At 49.8% G+C, this 24909-nt stretch overlaps 1 protein-coding gene across 5 annotated transcripts in view; it reads left to right on the forward strand.

The window, feature by feature from the left end:
* The window catches only part of SIK3 (SIK family kinase 3), a 70289-nt gene that overhangs the window by 17114 nt on the left and 28266 nt on the right, over positions 1–24909 (forward strand). For 4 of the 5 annotated variants that reach the window (XM_062508693.1, XM_062508692.1, XM_062508694.1 and 1 more), the window contains exons 2-3: positions 19283–19399; positions 20660–20723. In XM_062508693.1, coding sequence (XP_062364677.1) covers positions 19358–19399; positions 20660–20723 — 106 coding nt within the window. In that variant the 5' untranslated portion in view covers positions 19283–19357. Of the gene's footprint in view, positions 1–19282; positions 19400–20659; positions 20724–24909 lie in introns of those variants that run through there. The other variant, XM_062508690.1, reaches the window with a different exon arrangement.

Here is a 24909-nt window from a genome sequence, read left to right on the forward strand (position 1 = left end):
TTGAGACAGAGAACTTCTCATAATGCTTTTGGAAGGGCGAGTCCCACCATGCCATGAATGTCTTGGGATGCTGTGACAGTGGGCTGGAGTCCACGTCACCTGCTCAGAGCTGCATGGGTGAGGAGGTGACCCTGCTGCACAAAGACCCCTTCCTTTAGGAATGGTTTAGATCTTGCTTTCTGCTTTTTATGGCTCTTACCTGGTGGTTTTGTACTGCAGCTGATAAGTTACTGATGCTGCTCATCCTCCTTCCTGCACACCTCTGCAGGGACGTGCAGCTGAGGCAGAGATGAGTAATGCCTTTGGAAGAAGTGTTACCCTAACCTTTTATTCTGGATGCGTGCATCGAACACTCGAATCTCTACATTTTCCATTGCATTGGATGACTGTACATTCCTATCAAATGATTCATTGGATTAACATAACTTTTCTATGAACCAAAATATCTCCTCAGACCCTCAGAGCTGAAGGGATCTTTAGCAGATGCACTGTTGGATACCCCATGTGTGCCTTCCCCAGCCCAGTGCTGTGTACACAGGCTGGAGTGTGAGGCTGTCCTTTCTCTCCCCCTACAAGTGCACTTGGTTCCCTCACATTCCATTTCAGTGACGTTGGAAAGCTTTTTTTCTTTCTTTTTCCCCAGAGGGACTGAGCAGAGCTGTTTACCCTCAGCTCGCCAGCTTCCCCTCGGAGAGCGGGGCTGCTGAACACGAGGGGAAGGACAGGAGAGCACGGGCAGGGGCTTGGGGTAGGAGCAGGTTGATCCTCACCTGCTCAGGTGCTGCGCTACTGCTCATTCTGCTCCAGCAGCTGTTCTGCAGCTCTCCTTGGGCTTTCAGACTGGTTTGGCATTGAGCTGTGGGACTGTGCTTGGGGCTCTGTAGCTGCCTGTGCCCGTTTGTGATGGAGTGCCATCCCTGCAGTGGTTCCTGGTTGCATCCCTCGATAGCTGCTCCTTGGAGAGTTGCAGGCTGCAAAGCTGCTGCCCAGAAATGAGGAGTGTTCTGTGAGAGCAGCGCAGCTCAGCCTCGCAGCTGCCACAATCACAGCCTGGGTGCCTGTGCTATGACTGTGGAGACGAGTGCATCCCAGAAGGTTTGCAGGGAGATAATTCCATGCTGTTCATCAAGACTTGCTCTTGTGCGGTTGTTTTTTTTTTTCTTGGTTGTTAAAACTGCCTCGGTGTGCACCTTATCTGGGAGTTTCTTGCCTGTCTTGCTTGTGAGTGGCCATGTCCTGCTCCTCCTGGAGCACTGCGCCCGCTCCCGGGCTGCTTTCCAGGGCTGTTTATCTGTGATTGCTGAGCTGCAGTCCTGGACGAGTTGTTCCTGAGCAGTAAGCTGGGAATGATTTCAGCTGGGCAGTGCTGGAATGCTCTGTGCCCATGGGGTGCGTGGACTGTGAACCACTGGGGTGTTATGTGTGCAGTGACCTCGTGTCCTGCTCTTCTGGTGACATTCAGAGCCTTGATGTCCCCAGGCTCATGTCATCTCTGTGGCCACTGAACTGTTTGGCTACACCACCCCTGTGGGCTGGCCCTGCCGCTATATTCACCTGTGTTAGGGTGTAAAACCATTATTTCAGCTTTATCTCTTCTTAATGCGACTTTTTTTGTTGTGGTTTTTTTTTTTTAATTTTAAGCATTTCCAAGTTGTTAATCCTGCAGGAATGATGGCCCTGTCTTTTGCAGCTCCCTGGGATGCACGGGCTCTGTGATCTGAGGGTGCAGCTAATGACTTTATAACAGCTTTTATAGTTTGACCTCGGAGCCTGCCAGTTGTGTCTGGGAATGAGCAGAGGAATGTGGTGCATAGAAGCTGTGGCTTGTAGGAAATATGTTTTTGTGGAGCCTTGCTGATGGCAGTGACTTATTCCCCAGCAGCCTTGTGGGCTCTTTACAAGGTGCACATATTGGTCCTGGACTATTTTAGTTATCTCAGATACCACATTTATTGTCTGAGACTCTACCACATTCTGCAACCAGGGAAAAATTCTTGTTTTTCCTGAGGCAGCTGTTGCATTTATGGAATTTTTGGTACGTGCTAGAATAGAAACTCATTTTCATTTTGTACCTGAATCATAGAAAGACAGGCTAACACGACAGAACTCGTTGCTGCAGAGACAAAAGTTCTCCTGCACCACACAAACCTCTAACTGTGCTGGCTCCACTCAATTCTTCCCTCTCCTCACCACCCCAGCTTAACACAGCTGTAAGTGCACGGGGCAGACACCCAGGGCAGATGCCTTGTTGAGGGTGACTTTTCCTGGAAAAGTGACAGCACATGCTGTGGTTTGGGGAGCAGCACCCCTCACCTGGCTGGGCTGGAGCAGGAGCAAGACTCTGCATGTTCCATGCAGGCTGTGGAGAGCAGTCCTGGCCTGAGAGTTTCTCTTGCACGCTCTGAACAAAGTAAAAAGCAATCCTTGGGCATGCAGGATCTCCCCTCTCCCAGTGGCTGACGTCTTCCTGCATCCTGCTCCTGGGATTGAACTGAAAGAAGCTGATCTCGTTGCTGGCACCGAGAGCAGCCATCAGTTAGTGTGGCTGGTCCTGCAGTAGGTAAATAAGCCTTTGTTTCCATCTGCATTTAAAGAGAGGAAAAAATACTAATCAGCCTGGTGAGACAGCACCTTTAGTTTTTTGCTGCTATCGTTCAGATTAATAGAAATCTCATTTATCTCCTTCTGGTGTTATATGTCCCTGGAGAGCAAGGTCATGGCAAATGATACAAATGAATGAATAGGGGAGATGGGAAATATGATCTGAAATTCCTGCAGGCTCGCTCATCTCGCACCCTCCGTGTGTCAAGGGAGCCTGGATTTACGTCACTGTGCCTTACATAAGGATCTATAATGTGATAGATCCCGAGGTTGTGTGGGTCTTGTGAGGCTCCTGTGTAATTGGTTCAGTATGTGCTCAGCAGAGCTGCACAGCTCTCGTGGATGCCTCTGCAGCTGCATGCAAGGCTTGGTGCTCAGGAGCCTTTGTCCAGCCCAAATGTCTTTTTTTCCCCCCCCTATAACATCACTCTTTTCTTTGGTGTTTCAGCTGTTGCAGGTGTCTTAAATGGTTAAAAATGCTTAAGGGGGAAGAACGCAGTTAAGGTGTAAGTCAGCTCCTAAAAAATCAGCTCCCTAAAAAAAGAGCTGAGCCCTCAGCATTGAATCCCAGAATCCCTGAGGTCGGAAAAAGCCTCCAAAACCATGGAGTTCAGTCTGTGACCAATCCCCACCTTGTCTTCAGCCCAGTGAGTGCCCCCTCCAGTCCTTCCTTGGACTCCTCCAGGGGTGGGCACTCCCTGGGCAGTCCCTGCCAGTCCCTGCCCACCCTTTCCATGGAGAAATTCCTGCTGTTGTCCAACCTGAGCCTGCCCTGGCCAGCCTGAGGCAGTTCCCTCTGCCCCTGTCCCTGTTCCCTGGGAGAAATCCCAAACCCCCCGTGTGTCCCCTCCTGTCAGGGAGTCGTGCAGAGCCACAGGATCCCCCTGATCCCCCTTTTCTCCAGGCTGAGCTCCTTTCCCAGCTCTCTCAGCCTCTCTTGGGGCTCCCGCCCCTTCCCCAGCTCCATTCCCTTCCCTGGACACAAAAACAAGGAAATATTTGGGTAGATGCTGATATCAAATGTGAATAAGCAAGGCAGTGTTCTTGGGTTGCTGCACTTTTCCATGCTTTCTTGTACAGCTGCAATAAATCCCTTGCCCAGGACTGGTCAGTCACTTGTTAAATCAACTTTGCACCTCTCTACTCCAGGCACTCCAGATGCACTCTGGACGTGTCCTGACCAGTGTGCATGTCCCCAGAAGAGCAGAATTGCAAATGAAGCCTCGGTGCAGAGGGCCTGTGCTTGATCCCTTGCAGGTCTTGGGGCACACTCCATGTTTTGGCTGCGGGGCTGGGTGTGAGCCGGCGCTGCTGGGCCTGACATTTATGCAGAGGTCTTGTGATAGTCCAGGTTTAGAAGGCAGGCAGCTTGTTTTACTGGGCACGTCACCCGAGAGCCATACAGTATGAGCTGCTGGCTGCAATCCCCTCTGATGTACAGTGAGAGCTTTAAAGCACTCGAGCTCTGGGGCTGCATAAAAACCTGTGGGTGGAAACCTGCCCTGTGCTGGCTTTGTGTTCACAGGGATGGAGCAGGCTCACTCCCTCAAGATGGGACTCTCGTCACCCTTACGATAAGGAAGAGTGACTTCAAGTTGCATCTGGTCTTTGAATCTTGTTGTGGTTTTGTGTGGATGTGCAGGAAAACAAAAAACTGCTTTCTGAGTGATACTGAGATGCTGGAGCATGTCCAGAGAAAGGCAGTGGAGCTGGGGAAGGGGATGGAGCTGCAGGAGTGGGCCAGGCTCAGCCTGGAGAAAAGGAAGCTCATGGGGGACCTTCTGGGTCTGCACAACTCCCTGACAGGAGGGGACAGCCCCAGGTCAGGCTCTGCTCCCAGGGAACATGGATTGGAGGAGAGGAAACAGCCCCAAGTTGTGCCAAGGGAGATTTGGGTATTAAGAAAAAATTCTTCACCAAATGCATTGTCCAGCCCTGGAACAGCTGCCCAGGGCAGTGGTGGAGTCCCCATCTCTGGGGGTGTTTTAAAGCCGTGTAGATGTTGCACTTGGGGACTTGGGTTGGTGGTGGCCTTGACAGTGTCATTGGACTGATATTTGAGGGCTTTTCCAGGCTAGACAATTGTGTGATTCCGAGGCAGCAGGACAGGCTGAGACCTTTATTTGCTGAGGCAGGGATGGTGGTGGTCTGTTCCATACTCAGCACCTTTCTGGGCTGCCATCTGCAGTTAAGATTTCTTAAAACAAAGTCCTGTAAGGGAAATGAAGCCCTGCCTTCTGTCTGATCTTTGGTAAGTGCAGATGTGCATCTTGGAACAATTTATTCCTGGTTGTGTTTAGGGCTACCAGAATGACTGTTCGTTCCCACATATGGAGCATGATTTCAGAAGGTAATTTAAACAAATGCAGCGCCACTTCCAATTTTTCAGGCTTCTAGTTTAGGAGCCAAAATTGTTCTCCTGGCTCCAGCTTGCCCACCCTGGCTGTATCAGTTCCCACATGGCCTGCCAAGTTTGCAAAGAACTATCTGTGGTCCCTTTTCCCTTCTGAGGAGGCAAAGAATCCCTTGGCTGAAAGTGGTTTGGGCTTGGTTGGGACACGGAGCAGGGCAGGGGTGGTCAGGGGAAAGCCCTGCCTGGGACTGACCCGTGCTGTTCCTGAAGTCCCAGGGCTTTTGTGAGCCCCAGCTGTGCCTTTGCCTGTGCGAGGGGTCTAACGGGAGCCCTGGTGTGCTCGGAAGCTCCGCGCTCCTGGCTCCACTGGATGCTGCCAGGCAGAGTTAGTTCCCGCTGCTGCACTTTGGGAAGGGCAGTCTGGGATCAGAAAGTGCCGTGGGCTGTGTGGACAAGGAAAACACACCTCTGTTTTGTGGCTGTTGGCACTGGAGAGTTACCTTAATACGTAGTTATTTCGCTGTTCCATGGCTCTCACTGGACTGTTAGGTCTAGGCTAAGTGAAATGATTTAGTAGCACATCAGCTTGTGCCTGTGAAAGTAAATATTTTTGTTCTACTGAAAGCAAATGGAAACGTGTGGTCAGTGTCCTGGTGCAGTAAGTCCTGACCTGCAGCTTGGAAGAGGTAGGAAATACTGTGACAAGGGAAAAGCGATGTATTTAGAGCTTGGGGGGTGTGTGTGTGCAGGGCAGCAGCGCTGGTCAGAGGCACTGCTGCACTCCCAGAGATGCACAGCAGTTCCCCAGGCATTTGCAGTCTCCAGGACCCATCTCCTCTGTGTGCTGTTCCTCAGTGCTCCCGTGAGCTGTGAGTGCTCACTGCCTGACCTGGGCTTTGTACGTGTGCGACGGCTCAAATAGCCAAAATTCACACACGCCAAGCTGTGTGCTGCAGACTTGGTTTAAGACCCCCAAACGGATCTGTAGGTTGGCTGTATTTGTTTGGTTTTTGTTTTCTTGCAGTTTCTGCAGATATAAAAGAGGCTTTGTCCTCTGTGGGCCCTGAATTTCCCATGCACAAGGAGAGGCATTGAGAGAATTCCAGGCTGCGGCTTTGCTTCCACGTGCCCCTGCTGCATTTACCTGTATTTAGTGCGTGTCTCTGACTCAGTGTTTACTCTTCAGTATTTAAACATTCCCTAGAAATTAAATCTTTTAAGAACATTATTCTTCACACCAAGTGCTTGTAGAAGCCCAGTTGTGCAATGCCTACGCTCATGTATTGGCTGCTGTCTTACTCCCTCGGAACAGGATTTATGGTGGCAAAGCAAAGCAGCAGCCACAATTAGAATTTGGGTACTACAGCGCCAAAGTGCTTTCAAAATAGCAGTGTCTGTGCTCCAAAAATACTCCATTGTCCCCTGCTTTGAGAGCTGGTGACAGCCATGGTTGCTTGTCACACGTGAGTGCCATGGTGGTGCCGAGGGCAGGATGTCCCTCCCAAGTCTCCGGGAACCTGAGCCCTTGGTGCTGCCTCTTGGCACCAGGAACGAGTTTGATTTGCGTAGATGGAGCAGCAGAGATCAGAGTGACGCCCGTTGCTGTCTGATCTTTGGCCCTTTGCCACGTGCTGTCACCAGCCTGGGGCTAATGGCCGTGTGTGACATTTGGGAGCCTCTCTGGGGTGATTAGTGGGATGCTCCAGTTGTCCAGTCCAGACTTGAATTCACTCCTCTGAGCGCAGCTTGCTCAGAAAGTGACTCATGAGCCCGAGGTCCATCCTGTGCCATGGAGGAACACCCAGCCTCTGGTGGAACACCAGTCCCAGGTGGCTGTCCTGAGTGTGAGCCAGGCTCCTGGGGTGGCTTTGGCAGCCCTGGCGCAGGGCAGTGTCTGGTGCCCTTTTGCTCACACTGTGCTGTGCCATGCGGCCCTGAGAGCCTGGGGCTGGATCACAGTTTGGCTTAGAAGTTGGTTTTCAGCTCCTGAGCATGTAATCTGTGGGTTTAAGGCATTTCTGCTGATAAGGGAAATCAGATACTCTTGTTGGAAGTGGCTTGTAGGCTTCTCTAGTGCTGTAATTCAGTTCCTTGCCCAAGTGAAAGGTGATTCTTTAACAAGTTGGTCTGTGCAGTTACTGCTGTGGAAGGTTCTTCTGTCAAGCTTGCTTTGTTATGAAACAAATTCAAATTTCAAGCAAATCTTTGTGGTTTTGGGGGGAGCAAAAACTTCCTGAAGTTCCAAGAGCCAGCTCCTGTGTTTTGACATCACTGGAAGGTCTTAGTGGGAATGACTTCAAGGGTGTTTTGTCCTCAGCAAGCTGCAATGAGATTTCCTGATTCTTCATTGCTAAAAGTGAGGGAACTTCTGCCTTCACTCAGGTAATAACACTGTAGAACATGAGTTTATTTTAAGCCAGACTTCATGATCAGACCCAAGCTACCAGCCTTTCATCTTCCTTTGTGCTGTTGTAAGCTCTGCTGAGGGCTGGGGACAGCCAGTGCTTCTCCCACCTAACTGGGGGTAAATCCATGGTACTAAAGCTGGCACAATTTGCTTTGCTTCTCCTGCAAAGCCTGGCCAAGATGAGGGTGAGGAAGGGACTCTCCATCTCTTGGATGTGGTTTGTCTTGGTTGTTCAGGGTTAATGTGTTGAAGCCTGCATTCCTCACAGTTTCACTTTTGGCTTCTCTTTCTAAAAATTTCCACTCCATTTCATAACAGTTCTGGAGTGAGGGGTGGTGATACTCGGGAATCTTTGAGTCTGAAAATGTTCTGTGTAATCGGGGGCTGGAGGCAGCCACAGTTGTTTTCAGGCCCAGGGGAACCGGTCTTCCTGACAATAACATTAACCCTCCCTAAATCAGCTAATTGAAGGATTTTTAATTAACTTAAGGGGTGGGGATGGTAAATAGAAGCAGTGGTTTTGAGAAGAAAATTGCTTTCTGCTGTAGTCTTGTGACTGATGAAAATTCTGATGTTTGAAGCTAAAAAATAGTGTCTCACTAGTTTGATCATTTCTATTGCCTTTGGAGCCAAGCACAGACTCCAGTGACTGGGTTTTGTGGCACGTAACAAACATCATTATTGATGGAGGAGTGTCTGAGAGGCAAACTACAGCCTTCCAAAGCTTTATGTGCACACAAAGGCAGGATTCAAAATTTTGAGTCTTAACAACTGCGCTGACTTTTTACTGAAAATACTTCGGGTGTATCCTGATAGTTCTGCCTCCCGAGCTGGAGTATCTTTGCCAGGCTGCACTGCAGCATGAGAAACTTTTCCTGAGACTCATCAGTGAGCGCCTTCATCAGTGTCTCTACAAGACATCTTGTGACAGGGCCACTGCTTGTTTGTTCCCATAGAAACTGCCATCTGATCATGGCAAACTGCACAAAGGCTCCTGCTGCAAACACAGCTTCTAAAAATTCCTCAGTGTATCATCCAGATCTGGCATCGTGCTTTATTCCTCACTTCCCTGGCAAAATCTCGGCCCCTTCCCGCTCAGTGTGCTCCAGGTCCTGTAGTGTTAATGTGGTTGGCACCTTGAAAATAATCCTAGAAATAAAGGAGATGGTGTCACCTCCTAATTGTGATCTCAGAGGTGCTGGCAAAGGAGCAGTGTTTGCAGTCTCTGCCAGCGGCACCATGATGCACATGGAAGTCCAAAATGCTGAGAAAAAGGCATTTGATGCATTTGAAATCTTTGATATTGGGGAGAAAACGCCTCTTCTGCAAGTGTGTGGCTGTGCTTTTGATTGGTTTTAAATCTCCAGCTGGTTTATCTTTGGTATAGAAAAGACCCAACGTTTACAGGGTTAGGAAAATACTTGTCCAAGTCTGTTTCAGAGCCCAGAATCCCAGATTCCCAAGTGGACCTGATGGCATATGAAGAGGAGCAGCGACTCCTCCCATCTTACTTGTCACTTCAGATTTTGTGCGGTGATCCCAGTGTGCTACTGAACGCTCCTGCAGCCTTCTGGTGTGACCAGGAGCTGTTCCCCTGGTGAGTGTAGCTGCACACGAGGTGCGTGCACACTGCAGCTCCCGTGCATGCCTGCATGCAGCAGAGCCCAACCTCGTGCCTGGAATGCGGGCAGGATCCGGAGCAGGAGCCCAGCACGGAGCCAGCACCGCAGCGAGGAGCAGGGGACGGGCTGCTGGGGCTGAGTGAAAGGGATTGTTATACGGGATGACAGATTCCTCTGGAGCTTGTTGCTGTTTGCAGAAGGGAAGCCAAGACATTGGTGCTTAATATCTTCCAGAAGTCCTTGGCTTTAACCCTTATGGAGCCTCAGGAAATCAACTGGAAGCTGGTGCAAAGGCTTCTCCCAGGCAACCAGCACCAGGATGAGAGGATTTGAAAGCCTCAAGCTGTGCCAGGGGAGGGTCAGGTTGGATTTCAAGAGGAATTTCTTCCCAGAAGGGGTTGTTCAACTTTGGAAGGGGTTGCCCAGAGAGGTTTGGGGTCCCCATCCCTGGAGATGTCCGAGGAGTGACTGGATGTGGCACTCAGTGACCTGGGCTGGATGACAAGGTGGGGATTTGGCACAGGTTGGACTCCATGGTCCTGGAGGTCTTTTCCAGCCCAGAGGACTCTGTGATTGTGCTGCACTGTCCTGGTGCAGTGCCAGGTGTTTTCCCAGGATGCAGTTTATGGCAGGAGGATTTCTGTGGTGCACAGCAGGCTGGGGAGCCCAGCCAAGGGTGCTCCTGCTGAGCGTGTTGGTTTTGTCATTAAAAAATAGCCATTTTCTTTCCTTAAAAAATAGCTACTCTTGACTTGTGCTGCACCAGTGCTGGGTGCTCCATACCTGTTAGGAGTGAGGTGAGGTATTCCCTCTCCTCTCAGCACCTCTCAGTCCAAGCAGTGCTCTTTGCAGGATAAGCATTGCTTAAAAAATCCAAACCCTAACGTACAGTGTGTTCTCAACACATCACTCCATGCACAGCAGCTTCTAAATTTCCGTATTTCCAAGCTTTGTTATTTTCTAATCCAGCAATTCAAGCCTGCCTCCGACTGCACACTCTGTACCTGAAATGCACTATTTTTCCCTGTCACTTGCATTTTCAGGTCATGACTGAATTAGAGCAAAATGACAATCCAGGGAACTTTGTATAACACTTTCAAAACCTGCTTGCTGTAATATCCTGGCAGCTTTTAAAGACTTGTTTTGATGTTTGAGCCAGGCCTTTCCCATGAAACCTGGCAGGTGGACTCCATGTCTCGTGGCCCCTCTGTTCTCAGGGAAGGTCTCTGCTGGGGCTCTGTTCCACAGCAGCATTCCTGATGCATCTCCTGCTGTCACAGATTTCTTCATGCCTGCAAATACATTTCCAAAACTCTGCTGCTAAGCAACTCTCTCCAAGGCTGGAGAGTAAGGCATGAGGAGCAGCTGAGGGAGCTGGGGGGGCTCAGCCTGGAGAAAAGGAGGCTCAGGGGGGACCCTCTCATTGTCCACAAATTCCTGACAGGTACTGGAATGGGCTGCCCAGGGAGGAATCCCTGGAGGTGTCCAAGGAAGGACTGGATGTGGCACTCAGTGCTGTGGGCTGGTGATGAGGTGGGGGCCAGGCACAGCTGGGACTCCATGGTCTCAGAGGGCTTTTCCAGCCTCAGGGATTCTTTCAATGATTCAGGAGAGGTTTGGAGGCAGAATCCTGCATGGAGGTCAGTTGCTGTTTTCAGCGACATCTCCTGAAATAATACTGACAAATGGCTATTCAAGCTGTTGGTAAACCAAACTGTATTTGTTCTCATGGGATGTTTAGGCTGTAGTGCCTGAATTGAGGGGAGAGCAATTAAGCAAGTGGTTTGAACGGGCGACCTGGACTGGGAGAGGACCAAGGTGGGCAAGTGTCCTCCCAGAATTTGATTCACCTCTTGGCTTTGCTTGTCCGCAGGTGGCTGGGAGGCCGAGCTGTAGCTCAAGCAGGACTCCAGTCAGGCCTGACAGGACTGCAGCGTTCCCATCTGCTGTCACAGAGGCTGCATCGGAGCCTCCTCGGCCAAACGGTCGAGCTTACGTGACCAGGCTCTGCTTTTTCACATCACATTTGTTAGTTAACCAGTTTGCATCCATTTAAATGCACCTCCATGAGCTTCTGCACTAGTTTAAGCGCATTTAAAAACCGGTTTTAATTATCAAGTGCAGTCTTTGTGTAGTAAGTGCCAAGAGTGCTTTTAATTTGCATGGAAGCCATGGAGGTAGTGCTGCAGACTGTCAGCAGATCGTGGGGCTGCACCACAGCCGTGTTCAGGGCTCAGCCTTCATTCCTTCCACTCAGCACTGTCCTGCTACATCCCACTAGAATTCCTGCTAAGGCTACAAGCAGGAGCTTTCAAACCTGCCTTTTACCTCAGCCTCTTTTCCTTTGGCTTAAGCAGATTTGTAATATTTGTTCTTAGATATTCTGCATTTCTGGTCCAGGTATGGAGGAGTTTGATGAACTGACCTCCCAGGCATGCAGCTCTTGGTGCCTGCTGTCTGAGGATGGACATGTGGGCGTATTTCAGGGTGGCTGTGTGGTTTGCTCTCTTCTCTCACCAGGATAAATAATTTTCCATACCACCTCTAATTCACATTCTGACTCCTGTGAAGTTCTCAGCCTTGCATCTGGGAAGCATTACAGGAATTTTACAAGGCTTCTGAACTAAAAACAAATTACTGGCATAAATGTCAGCTGAAGCTGTTGGGGCTGGAGGGGTTTTCTCCTGTAACAGAATGCTTAATGAAAAGACAGGTCAGTGGGAATGCAGACATGGCACGGTGTGAAGCTGGTGGAATTCAGCAGACAGGAATGGTGTGGCTATCCTGTGCTGTGTTTGAGGTGGTTAGGTGTGGCTACCTGCAGTCTGCTGTGCTGAGACTTGCTCTGCCTTCAGCTCAGTCCCATGGAGTCTTTTGCTGTAGCCCAGGAGAAAAAGGCAGCAATGGCAGCAACCAGGAGATTCAGTGTCTGACCAGAACTTTAAAAAGCTCTGGAAATCCTGTCATTAAGAAGGATAAGGGCTAGAAGTAGATGTGATGTAGCTTAAGGGATTCCTGTGCTTAAGCTGTGGATGGCTGATGTCCTTGGTTGCTGCTCTGAGTCCTGGTCAGCCTGAAGCCCAGGGAACTCGCTGAGCAGCCATTTGTGGCGATATGTGGTAATTCCTACATCCTGGATAGGCTTTTCCCAGCCCTGTGTGGATTACTGTGGCCAGTCCTTATGCTCAGCCTCTTCCCAGCTCTGTGTTTGCAGCCCGAGGTGATGATTCCCGGAGCTCGTCCTTGCGGCACCTCCCGTTTGCAGCGGGAGGTTCTTCGTGCACCAGGATGGTTTGTTTATCTAATTGGCATCTCCAGCTCCTTTTCCCGTGCCTTTCTCTGCAATCCCAAAGCCCTTGATGCTGTTCAGCATGCTCTGATGTAGTGTCTGTCAGCCAGGGCAGGTAGCTCCAAGTCTCTCTTGCTTTCCGCTGTTGCCCCAGGTGATGAAATAATTAGGAGAAGCTCTCCAGGAGGGTTTGGGACCTGGCATCCAGGTGTGACAAGTAGAGCTCTAGCAATGTGACCAAGCTTTCTCGTGGCTTGCAAGACGTTATTTCTCCCTTGCTGTGGCTGAAGGTGACAGAATTTACCTGTGATCCCTTGCAGCTTCCAGAATGGGAAAGAGTTTGCATTTGGGATTAAGTCACCGTTGAACTGGCACTGAGGATGCTGCCGTGAAAGCAGCAAGTGTCAGGTGTGGGGCACTCACCTCTTGGACCTTTTTGATGGCTTCTGTTGGAAAAGAGAAGCTGCAGCTGCTGGCATAAGGTTAATCCAGGACTGGGAAAGGAGGAATGCAGCACAGATCGAGGCTGGGATCCTTGGGGGTGCTGTAGATGAGCTTCATGTCCTGTGACATTTGTAAGCTGCTGTACATGCCCTGAAATGGTGAGATTTTCTTACCTGGGTGTATCTGGTTCTCTGAGGCGTGGATGTGAGTGTGGGGTTTGTGCTTTGGCCACTGAAATCCCGGCTGTGTTCCCTCTGGAACAAGGAAAGGTCACGGCAGAGCACGGCGCTCGCACAAGCCGGGTATTAACATTGCAGCCGGCCAAGAGGATTTGGATGTATTGACTTTTCTGGTAACACCATCACTATTTTCTTCACCTTGTGCAAGACACAAGTCCCTGCATTGATTGTGCAGAGGGATGTGGACAAGGTGAGAACTTCCTTCCTGAGCAAATGCAGTTTCTCTGTGCTCATCTTCGTCCACAGTTTCCTGCTGTCAGTTGCTGCCAATATTTGCATTTGTGCCACCTCCAAAATCCACTGATGTTGCTGTAGACTGGCCTAGTTTTATTTGCTGTATCACTTTGACTTAGGTAGGTTCTGCTGGTTAGTTAATTCTGAGGAGGAGATGCCCCTGGTTACCCATGAGCTTGCCAAGGGAAGTCTGGGAATCAGCAGTGTCAATGCTTCCTTTTTGTCGAGCTCTTTCTTATGACTAAAAACTGTACAAATTGCATATTTGCATGGAGAGAGCTCGCTTTTGGTGACCCCAAACACACCAGCAGGCTTGTGCTGACAGCTTGCCTGAGAAACATGTGCCCCTGCCATGCGAGTGTCCATACAGAAGCTGTGGAGTGACATCCACCCGGCTGAGCCCCCGAAAAGGACACGACCTGCAGCAGCCTGGAGTTCACGTTGTGTTTTTATCACAGCCGTGTGTCCGTATGCCAGTTGAGTGCCTCTGTGTGTGGCTCATATACATATCTCCAGTGTTTGCTTCCTTACCCCTCTGTTTTTCCCCCTTCTCTGTTGTAATTCTGGTCTCTGCTGCTGGAGTGCTCCTGTGCAGCTCCAGGATCTGCTTGCAGGGGTGATTTTTTACCCCTCCAGCAGCTGCTTAATCCAAACAGGCCGTGTTCCTGAGCGTCCCAAGTGTTTGTGGCAGGCAGGAGCAGCTGGGAAGAGTTGTTCCCTGTCAGCCCCTCTGACAGCTCGCATTGTCAGCTCAGGAAGGCTGCAGTGCACAAAGAGGAGGGGGCTCCTTTGCTAACTGCAAACGTAGGAGGAATTGGGGTGGATGAGCCTTCTCCAGGTTTATTGGTTTGTTCCAGAGACCCTCTCTGGTGACAGCTGTCTGTGCAGCCTGCCATGTGCCCTCGGGATGACACCAGAGCCAGGCTGCAAAGACACCTCCATCCATGGCAGAGGACACCCAGGGACTGTTTACTGAGCCTTTTCCAGGAGGAATCTGGAGCAGGAGGACTCCCCGGGACAGTTCTAGGAAATGTCTTGCTCCCAAATAAACATGTTGATTTTCTCAATGCAGTTGGTTTGCCGGTGCCATCTGTTGGCTCTCGTTCCATGGAGGAGATCCGTGCTGATTTACAGGAATGCCACTGCCATAATTACACTTCTACAGTGATCACTGATCACACTGAGCATGTGGGCTCCCCTTGGAAGAAGTGGGGTTTTCTGATTTTCACTCAGGCCGCTGCAGAAACAACTGAACTGAAAGGAAAAAGGTGATTTCTTTATGGAATGAACACTCAAGCGAGGAATTTTATTTATCATTGAATTATAATTAGATCCAAGCAGATGCATGGCATGAAGGAGTAGATTTTAGCCCAGGCCATGGTCTCTGGCTTTTTCCTTTGTTCACAGCACAGAAATAAAAGGAAGCAGTATCCCATGGCTCCTTTCCACTGAAAACAGACCGTGCTTCCACCTCTTTCTCTCTCAGAGCCTTTCCAAGCAGCTGGAGCAGTGCAGGGCACAGTTGCTCTCCTCTCCCTGCCCATCCGCCTGGGCACCCAGCAGTTCATTTCCCTTCCTGTTGGCAGGGCACTGTGGATTCAAGGAAGTCTGTCTGGATTATTATCCACACTCAGCTGAGAAGCAAGACGTCCGTATAAATTTTAACTCCTGCAAGCTGATATTCTCCTCTCTCCTATTCCAAGCCTTGTGCCTCATTTCAGAGCCCCTCGCCTTGGCAAATCTAGCTCTGGTGGCTGCCAGATTTAAAAATCTGGTATCTCAGAGCAACATAGGAATTTATAAGGTTGTTTATGTTACTCTTTGGGAATTTTAGGAGTATTCTGTGAGTTTGAGAGCGAGGATTGTCAAGGCATTGTGTGCTGGGCTGAAGGAAGTGGTCGGTGCTCAGGGCAGAGGGGCAGCATGGGTTCCTCCCCAGGAACTCATCTCTGGGAATTTTGGGGTGCACTGAAGCCAACTTGCTGCCTTGGCCTGACACGTACCTTCTGTCCCTGCTGACCTCCCGTGGGGTGCAGTGGGGTGTGCTGCTATCAGGGATAACTGTGTGCTCCCTTTTGGCCCTCCAGAGTTTCGGTGCCTCTCCTTCCATTTCCCAGCTACCCCGTCTGCTTTCATGTGGTTGAAATTTCCACTCCTTCCCACGAGGCTTTTGCCTAGCGTGCACATACTCTCAGCACAGCTTTAGAGTCAGGGAATTGCAGAGCAGTGTTCAGCTGGGGCGTACCAGGAGAAGAAAAATCTGGAAAAACAATGGATGAGCCCACCTGGCTTCAGAGAGCAGGGCCTCCACAGTGACCTGCAGGTATCATTTGAGCACCTTACCTGCTCTCCACCAGTTGTTTTTAGCAATTGCCATTTCTCCCAAATAACAGTTCCTTCCTCAAATTACTAGTGCAAGTTTTACTTGGATGGAAGAAGGAACAAATGAACTGTTTACAAGTGGCAGGAACATTTTGTTAATTGGTAGCAGCATGCATGCTTCAGGCTTGGCATTTATCCTCCTGCCTGTAAGCTTCATTAACTTCTGATAAAAGAATAGTTAATTTCTCAGACTCCTTTTTTAGAGTATTTCATTGTTTGAGAGCTTAGATCATGGTTTTCTTCCACTTCTACTTGTGCCTGAATTTGTGCTTTACTTAATGATGTTTAGTCTTCCTCTCTATTTTATGTGGTGTTTGTAAGCATGAAGGAATGCACTCGATTTTTGGGGTTTGGGGTTTAGTTTAACTACTTGAAACTGATTCTTTTTGCATACATAATAAATTATAGATAGATAGATAGATAGATAGATAGATAGATAGATATTTGGAGGCAGGGCAGTTATCACCCTGGCAAGGATTTTATCATAAAATATGAAGGTTAGTTTTCATGTGCTTCAGATTGTTCCCTTAAAGATCCTAAATATCCTTGTGTTTGGTTGTTTTTCTCCAATTTATACTCTCCAATAAATAAATAAATAATGAAATAAAGGGCTGAATTCATTGTGGCCATCCCTTGAGCTTTAGATGGAGTCAGTGTGGCTGCTGCTCAGCCAGTCCCTTTAATGTTAAAATCCCAAATCATCTTTCGAAGGAAGGGAGAATATTAGCCAGCTAGGAAATGCAGGAATGGAGAAACCAACCTGGTCTCTTCTGGAAAACCTTTAAACCAGTCCTTCCCTCTGGAAAAATAGTGATTCTCCAAAAGAACCCAAAGAGCAAAGCTGTGGAACAAACCAACTGCAGAGCCCCTGGTGGAACATCAGCCCCCATCCCTGGAATTCTGCATGTCCCTGCTTTCCAGAGCAGAGGGGATTTCCTACTTCCACCCTCTCAGGGTCCTGAGGAAGCTCTGCATTTCCTGAAACTGGAGCACGAGGTGGTTTCCCCAGGATTTTTCAGGAGACTTTTGCCTTTCATGTTGCATCAGTTGCTGGAGGCATTTGTGTGGAATGAAAACATTTGGAAGAAACCCCTTCAGGTTTCTCCTCCACTTAACTCTGGTGGATGGGTTTGGGGCTGCTTGTCTGAGCTTGGGGTGAGATCCTTCTCAAGAAGAACATCTCCTGAGTGCTCTTTGTGTCGCTTTGCTCCCAATCCAGGTATTATGTGTCCTGTGGGTGTGGAGTTTCACTCACCACGTGTAAATCCCACAGCGTCACAAGGGGACAGGGGAAGTGGCAGCCTGGTCCTCCCGGCCCAGCGTTATCAGGGAAAACCAGAGGAATTCAATTCTGTTGTGTCTGGCCCTACTGACCAAGTTGGGTGCAATCAGATGCTCTACATACCTTGAACTTGGCCGAGAGTGTCAGCTTTATAATTAAGCTGGGAAATGAGAGTTCCTTAGAGCAAATATAGAGCTGGGAATGAGTAAGGAGCTTAGGAATACTCCAGATCTGTGGATTTTCATTTACGTCTTTGGGCCTGAAAATGACTCATGTCTCTGGGTAGACATCTTGGCTTTGCTCTCAGAGGAAGCGTCTCTTCTCTTTTATGTATGTTTACACTCAAGCTTTACAAAAGCCCGTTCTTGCAGGAAAACCTTGGGTGAAAGGCATGTGGAGAGTTCTTCCCAAGCCCCCTCCTCGGCTCTCAACTTTCTCAACCCGCTCCTGAGCGTCGTGCTCGGATCCCTGGGGCACAGATCCGGCGCTGGGCTGGTCCCGGAGCCGGGCAGCCTCAGAGCCGGGCAGCCCCCGGAGCCGGGCAGCCTCAGAGCCGGGCAGCCCCCGGAGCCGGGCAGCCCCCGGAGCCGGGCAGCCTCAGAGCCGGGCAGCCTCAGAGCCGGGCAGCCCCCGGAGCCGGGCAGCCTCAGAGCCGGGCAGGCCCCGGAGCCGGGCAGCCCCCGGAGCCGGGCAGCCTCAGAGCCGGGCAGCACCCAGAGCCGGGCAGCCCCCGGAGCCGGGCAGCCTCAGAGCCGGGCAGCACCCAGAGCCGGGCAGCACCCAGAGCCGGGCAGCCTCAGAGCCGGGCAGCCTCAGAGCCGGGCAGCCCCCGGAGCCGGGCAGCCTCAGAGCCGGGCAGCACCCAGAGCCGGGCAGCCTCAGAGCCGGGCAGCCTCAGAGCCGGGCAGCACCCAGAGCCGGGCAGCACCCAGAGCCGGGCAGCCCCCGGAGCCGGGCAGCCTCAGAGCCGGGCAGGCCCCGGAGCCGGGCAGCCTCAGAGACGGGCAGGCCCCGGAGCCGGGCAGCCCCCGGAGCCGGGCAGCCTCAGAGCCGGGCAGCCCCCGGAGCCGGGCAGCCCCTGCTGCCGTTTCACCTCGTGCCTCGGCTCCAGCCCCGCTCCTGCCAACAGCTCCCAGCGCCGAGTGCCAGACCTGGCTGCCGTTCAGCTCCCGCTCCTGCTGGAGGAAGCATGCTCAGTGACTTGGAAGGCTGGAAGGGTTCCTGCGCTCTGAATTAAAGGTTTCAAATGAAAGAAACAGCTTATTGTACTTGGGTGCCTTTTCGGGATTCTGCTGGGTTCTGCTCACATGCAGGGCGGTTATTGCTCTGGCAGGGATTTGATCATAAAATATGGGGCTTAATTTTCATGTGCTTCAGATTGTTCCCTTAAAGAAAGATTCCCTTAAAGGATCCAAAGCTGGTTTTGTTTGGCTGTGTGTGTGCTTGTGAGAGCATCCCTTAGCCCTGTCCTTGGGGCTGGCACTAGGAGAGGGACATGTGTTTGGGTCGTGTGTCCCTGTGGGTCTGTGCCCATGATGCTGGCACGCTCCTGTGCACAGAGCACTTGTCCTTGTCCCCACTGGGGTCTGGGACAAGCCGAGCATTTCTTTGTCAGATCTTCCTGGCTGTGTATCCTCAGTGGTTTTCGTGGCAGTGCTGCTTTGCATGCCCTTCCCCAGGCCTTTGCATGATCCTGCAGCCTTCCTGGGCAGGACTTGTGTAAATTAGGCTCTCCAGAAAAGTAACCAGGAGATTTGTAAAAGCAGTTCTTTTCCCAGGGAGAGGCATCTCCGAGTGAGAAAACCTGCTGGGGGAGGGTAATTCATCCCACGAATCCTGAGACTGGAGCTGCTCACTCGCAGGGGTGTTTCGTGGTGGGGAGGAAGATACTTAGGGCTGAAATTTGATTTAGAAGCAGCAGGGCAGATGTTCCTCTGCCAGGCAGAGCAGCTTTTTCTCTCAGCTGTTTTCTCCATCAAGGTTTCACTCTGCCTTTTCTCTCCTGTTCATCCCAGCTTTCCAGAAAGGATTCCCTTCCTTATTGTCTGTGTGTGGATAAAACAGGGGGCTCAGTGCACTTGAGGACAGGTGGTTCTGAGCACAGAAGTGTGTCCACGTTTAGAGTCTGGTGGTTCTACAGTTCATGCCCAAAGGAGCTGGGAGCTGCCAGCACCAGGGAAGTGGAGGGAAAATCTTGGAGACTGGAGAGCAGCTGACTGGAAGCACTTAGACTTGTTTAAACTCCATTAGTGTAGCGTTACAGAGCACTTCTGGTTTAAAACAGATAAATAAACACCTCAATTGTTAGAAGCCTGACACTGCCCCCCATTCCCATCCCTGCTGGGGTTTTTATCAGCCCTGCTGCAGGGAGCTGCTGTGTGGATAAAGCAGCTGGGTCACTAACTTCTCTTCTGTTTCCCCTCTGCCAGGTTGCAATAAAGATCATTGATAAGACTCAGCTGGATGAAGAGAACCTGAAGAAGATATTTAGAGAAGTTCAGATCATGAAGATGCTTTGCCATCCACATATCATCAGGCTGTACCAGGTAGGAGCACTCTGCCTTGGAGTTTTCCATCCCTTGACTCTACACTGTGCAGTAGCACTTCCTCCAGACTCATCCCTCCGCTCCTTCTACATGGAACTGGGAAAGCCCTTGATGTTTTCAAGGTCTCAAACTGCTTTGATTGGAGGGGCAGGAGGAAAGTGTAGCTAATCCTTCTCTTTTCTGGGACATTGTGCTTCCGCTGTGGGCTGGCCTCCTGCCATTTGTTTATGGCCATTGTGTGCTTCTCAGTTTCCCAGTTGAAACCGGATGCAGGTTCCCCTTCTCACTTTAAGGGAGGGAGTAGATCTCACCCAGGAGCAGGACTGAGCTCTCCTCTCCTCTCCCTGCCCAGCTCCCCATGGCTCCCAGGCCCTGCTGATCTGCTCAGCCCTTTCCTGGAAGGGGATCGATACTAGCAGCAGACCTGCTTTGGAATATTGTTTGCAGACTTCTTTTCCAGCTTGTTTGACCTTTTTTTTTTTTGTCTGCAAATAAAATCCTCAGAGGCAGAAGCCACGTGGTGTACCTTTTACACAGGTAGCTGGTTGTGCCCCTCTGTGAGGAGGGTGCAGCAGAGTGATGGGAGCAGAGGAATAAAGGACTCTGTTTCCCATCTGTGCTTGGGAGATACAGATATTTATGTGGACTCCAAAGAGTTAAAATTGAGTAGAAGTGACAGAGGTTAATGTTCACCTCCTTTGGCCAAACCATGTGTGAGATGCTTGCAGGGACTGCGGCACTTTCAAGCTACTCAGGGAGTGCTTCTTTGCAAACTTACTCCTTAAACATCTTCTTTTTTTTTTCTTTTCTTTTTTTTTTTTTTTGCCAAAAACCTTTTTAAACCTGTTTCATTCCATCTAAAGCTTTTGATGTGATACTGAAAAGGTGACACTTGTGGCTTGGCTTTGTTATGGGTGGGAGAAGAGCAGGGTAGCAACCCTGAGAAGTCTCCCAAGCTGCTGGAGCAGGACAAGACCAGGGAGCAAATGCTAAAGGGAGGGGAAACAGAACAGGAGGAGGAAGATTCAGGTGAAGGGTTAATGTGTAGTTACAGATTTAGTGTTTGGAACTTGCTGTTTCATCCTTACTGGCCCAGTTCCTGTCCATTCCTGCACGTGGCTCTGGAAAGCAGGGGAAGGTTATAGTTTGATTTGATGAAAGAAGTTACGTGTGTTACAGGAGGAATAAAGGTGGTTTTAGGCTGTTCCTCATTGCACTCAGCAGTCTCCTTATGTGTCACTTCCGTGTCCTTGTGTGCAGGTTATGGAGACGGAGCGGATGATTTATCTGGTGACAGAGTATGCCAGTGGAGGGGAAATATTTGGTAAGTACATTTATTACATTCTTTAATCAGATAATGCACTTGGTCAACTACAGTAAACTGAAAATAGCCACTACACTCTCTTGTTTCAGCCAAGAGGTGCCCTTCAGCCTGCAAACTTTCCATTGACAAGAGAAGTAAAGGAATAAATGAGAACAACTTGATGGAAAAATAACCCACATAGCCTCTGTTTCTTTGGGTTTCCTTGACAGGTGGTGCTGCTCCTCTTTCGTGCTCACTTTGGAATAAAGGTGTTGGAAATAGTCATGCAGTTGGATTTTAGTGTTGCTGAATGCTTTGCTTCTCAGAAAGTTATATGAACCTCGTTGGTGATAGTGGAGTTGTTGGGGTGTGTCAGTAATTTTCAAAGAAACATGCAGTCCTGCAGTTCTGGAGTGTTTTGTGCTCAAAACCATGTCTTGTCTTTTCTTTTTGATATCTGATGTTATCTTAGCAAGCATTGGTTACATCCCTTCCAAGCACCATTGTCCCAGAGAATTTTGGCTGAATGTTCTTGACCACAGGAGCTGTTCTTGAAAGGGAGAGAAGTAGCTGTGCACTACAGCTGAAAGAACCGTGGGCTGATTTATTCATTTGTTTGGTGAACAATAGCAAAACTTACAGAAATAGGAATTTACACACTGGAATTTTGTGCTGGGTGACAATCAGGATTTTGCAACATTGGTCTGTACTGGCTTTGCAAATATGATCCTCCAAAAAAGGGGGAAAATCCTGTGTGCTTGAATTAGCTTCAGTCAAGGAAGTGAGGACAGTCACACATGGCCTGCCTGCTCCTGGGAGCACCCCCCTGTCCTCATCAGTCATTGCAGAAAATTCACTTTTGATTTCACTTCTCACTTCTCTGGAGGAGAAGCTGAGTTGTAGTAAAAGACAAAGCTTTTAGTGAAGCAAGAGAAGCTCCAAATTAAGGAGAATAAAAGCTGAAAAGTGCAGGTTTCCAGCCACTGCAAACTGCCACCAATTCCTCAGTAGCAATGTACATTGTTGTCATGGCTTCTTGTCAATATTGTCCATGTCCTTTGGATTTCTCCCTGAGAAGGTGGCAGCCGAAGGGGGAGCAAGTGACAGCTGATGTTTGGGAAGTGTGGATTGCCTGGTGAAAAACTGACTTGCTGAGCCTTCCAGTTGTTTATTCAAATATGAATCATGGTGCTGGACACACTCAGCAGTTCCAAAGGCTTGTGAAATTCACCTTCCCATGCACAGCAAAATCACCTGCGCATGTCCTGGAGTTGGCGTGGGTGTGTATCACCACAGAAAAGTATAAATCTCGTTTTACTTTTTCTCCCTCTTCTGTTGAATTTGGCAGAGACGGGTTCATCTTTTTTTAAATCCAGAGCTATGTGCAAGCTCATATACAAACTTGGAATGAATTCTTTGGTTACAAAAATAGCCTTCTGCGTGAGTCGAAGTGAAAACCTAATTGCTTTCTGAAAGATTTTCTGCTGTAGTAAATTCAGCTCATTAGCATGGCTAATTTCCATGTTGCTGCCCAGCATTTTATCCTCACTGGTGGCTGGGAGCAGGCAGCTCTGTAAAAGTGTGAGGCTTCTCCAGACCCAAGCCAGGAGGTCGTGCCCCTCTACCCAGTTTTGAGGATTTTTGTGCACTGCCCTCTGCTCAGTTCACGAGCAGAGAAGGGAAAACTCAAGCCTCAGTTTTTTGTATTCAGAGTTTCCTGGGGAGCCATTAAGACTTTGTTCTAACAGCGGAAGCAATTTGCAGGGAGGAAGCAGGAGCCCATTCTGGAGAGGTTTCCTTGCAGTCCTTGCATCTCCAGCTGAAGGGTCTCACATCCTCATGTGGTGGAGACAAAGTCGATGGCAGTGTGGGCAGCTGGGCTCTCTGCTGGGTAAAACCTCACCTGCACGGTGCCTCATCTCAGTGCCTGTCCCTCCCAGGGCAGGTGGGCTTGTTGGGAACGGCTGGATGTGCTGCAGGGATGGTGTGTGAGGTGTGTGTGGGCAGTGCAGCCACTGTCACCCTGCCTCTGACTGGGGATTCTCTGTGAAAAGAGCCTGTGCTGAGTCTCCTAAATCTTTTGGTTTTGGTCATGTCTTAACACCTGCATGACGTAGGCTTTAAAATGTAGTGCTGGAAGGTAAGGGGGCCTGACAGCTGTGTTTTTCTGGATGCCAGATCCCCAGGGTGAGGCTGAGTGCAGCCCCATAGAACCAGAGTTACAGCATTGTGCTGTTGTGAAATGCAAGATTTCAGAAGGAACACACCTTAAATTGCTTCCCTGATGCTTTCAAAACTTCCCAGGACTTAAAGGGTACCAAGGAGCTGTGAGTATTTCACAGGCAGTGCTAGAGGTCAGAATTTCCAGCTGAAAAAGCGATGGTTTCTCTGAATGGCCGCAGTCAGTGAGTGCTGCCTGCCCCTGTCTGAGCTCTGCAGGGATCCCAGGTCAGCACCTGGGAGGGCTGCACCACCTGTTTATCCAAACTTCCAGTAAAAGGCCTGAGTGCTCCTCCAGCAGCCAAGCTGTTGCTGTAGAGCCTTTGATTCATCTCTTACTGGAAATGGTTTGATAATTCACTTTGCTTGCATAGCGGCGTGCAGGGACCAGGGACAGACCTTGCTGTGGGCTTGAGCAGCCAAATGTAAATTGTTATTCTTGTCCCTGTCCGTGTTTTGTGTGTGGTTGGGTCACTGGTTTGACATTATGGAGAAATGAATGTCTCTTTTTAAACATAGGGTGGTCTCTGTTCCAGGTCCCTTGAGTGTCCTTTTTTGAGGTCAGTTGGAATACAATCTAAAAATCTGGTTTGATTTCAGCTGTTTACTATGAAAACTGTAAATAATCTGCAGCCCTCACTGACTGAAAATGTTTTCTTGGTTGATTAACAAAAAAAAAAAAAAAATCACAGGAAATTTAGAAAATTATCATCTGGTTGATGTGGTTACCATGTCTGCCCTGTCTCCCCACCGCCCGCCCGCTTGTCCTGAGCTCTGTGAGCATGAACTAGGCAGACACATTAAACAGTGGTGTGGTGCCCATCTCTAGAAGGTCAGACTGCTTGTGACATCACAAGGTCACCAAATTCACTGGAAATGTGACTTAATCCACCACACAGAGGAGACGTGAAGCTTCATCAGCGTGTGTTTTCAAGCAGCTTAAAAGCACGAGGCGTCTGTCCAGAGGCGGGGAGTGGAAACTTGCGTGTCGGTGCTCTCTGAAACAAAGGTGATTTTTCCTCAGTGTAGGATTGGATTGTTTTTTTAACACAGAGAGCAGCGTCAGGTGCTTCGTGTGAGTACAGAGAGCAGTGAGTGATGTGTGTAAGGGTTGTGCAAGGGAGTGATGCATTCCTCCCCTCTGGAAGACACCCAGAGGAGCATCGCTGCGCGCCGAGCAGCGCGGCGACGCCGGCACAGCCCGGCCACGGCTCTGGGTGCTCTGGCACACTCAGAGCAGGGTGCTGGATCCCAGCTCAACACTCAGGTCAGCTCTCTAACCTCCACTGCATGGGAGGTTTGTGCAGACTAAGCTCTCAATGGTTAATTTTGGCATACAGTTGCCCTTGGTGGTATGTGAAGTATTCTGTAGCCTCATTGTTTCTGTCCTTCCTCTGGAGCTGGTGCAGAAATGTCAGTGGGCTCGGAGCGCGGTGCCGATGTGCAGAGCCTGGGCCTCTGCTCCCAGTTCTTCATCAAAAGTGAAATTTCATGCCTAACCTAAAAAGGCCATTTTGCAGCCTAAGCAAGAGTGGCTGGGCAGAGGGGCAGCAGAGTTTTGTGGGTGAGAGGCACAGGGCAGGGGGTGCCCCAAGTGCCAGCACTGAATTTGTGACACCGGGTGTCACCGGCTATGCCGGGACTGGTGAACTTGGTTTGGGCAAAAATACATTTAGGGGAGTCTTGCAGAAAGACACCTGCTGCAGTAGCTGGGTTTGCATTCTTGCCCACGGGAGAATTGCTAAAATATTTCGGAAATTGTTGAGAGATTGGAGCCTTGTGCTTTGTTTCAAGGGCACTTGCTGTATGGGCAGGCTGGCTCCCAAATCCTAGGGAGCAGAAGGTGTGAATGACCTTGTTTAGGAGCTGAGCTATTACCTGTTGATCAGTGGCTTAAATTGGAGCAGCCCTTGCTGTGCTCTGCTGTCAGTCTCCTTAGAGTAACAAATTTATGACCATGCAAATGCCTTAATGAAATACGATGGGG

This window comes from Cinclus cinclus, chromosome 25, assembly GCF_963662255.1.
Source record: "Cinclus cinclus chromosome 25, bCinCin1.1, whole genome shotgun sequence".
Lineage (NCBI taxonomy): Eukaryota > Metazoa > Chordata > Aves > Passeriformes > Cinclidae > Cinclus > Cinclus cinclus.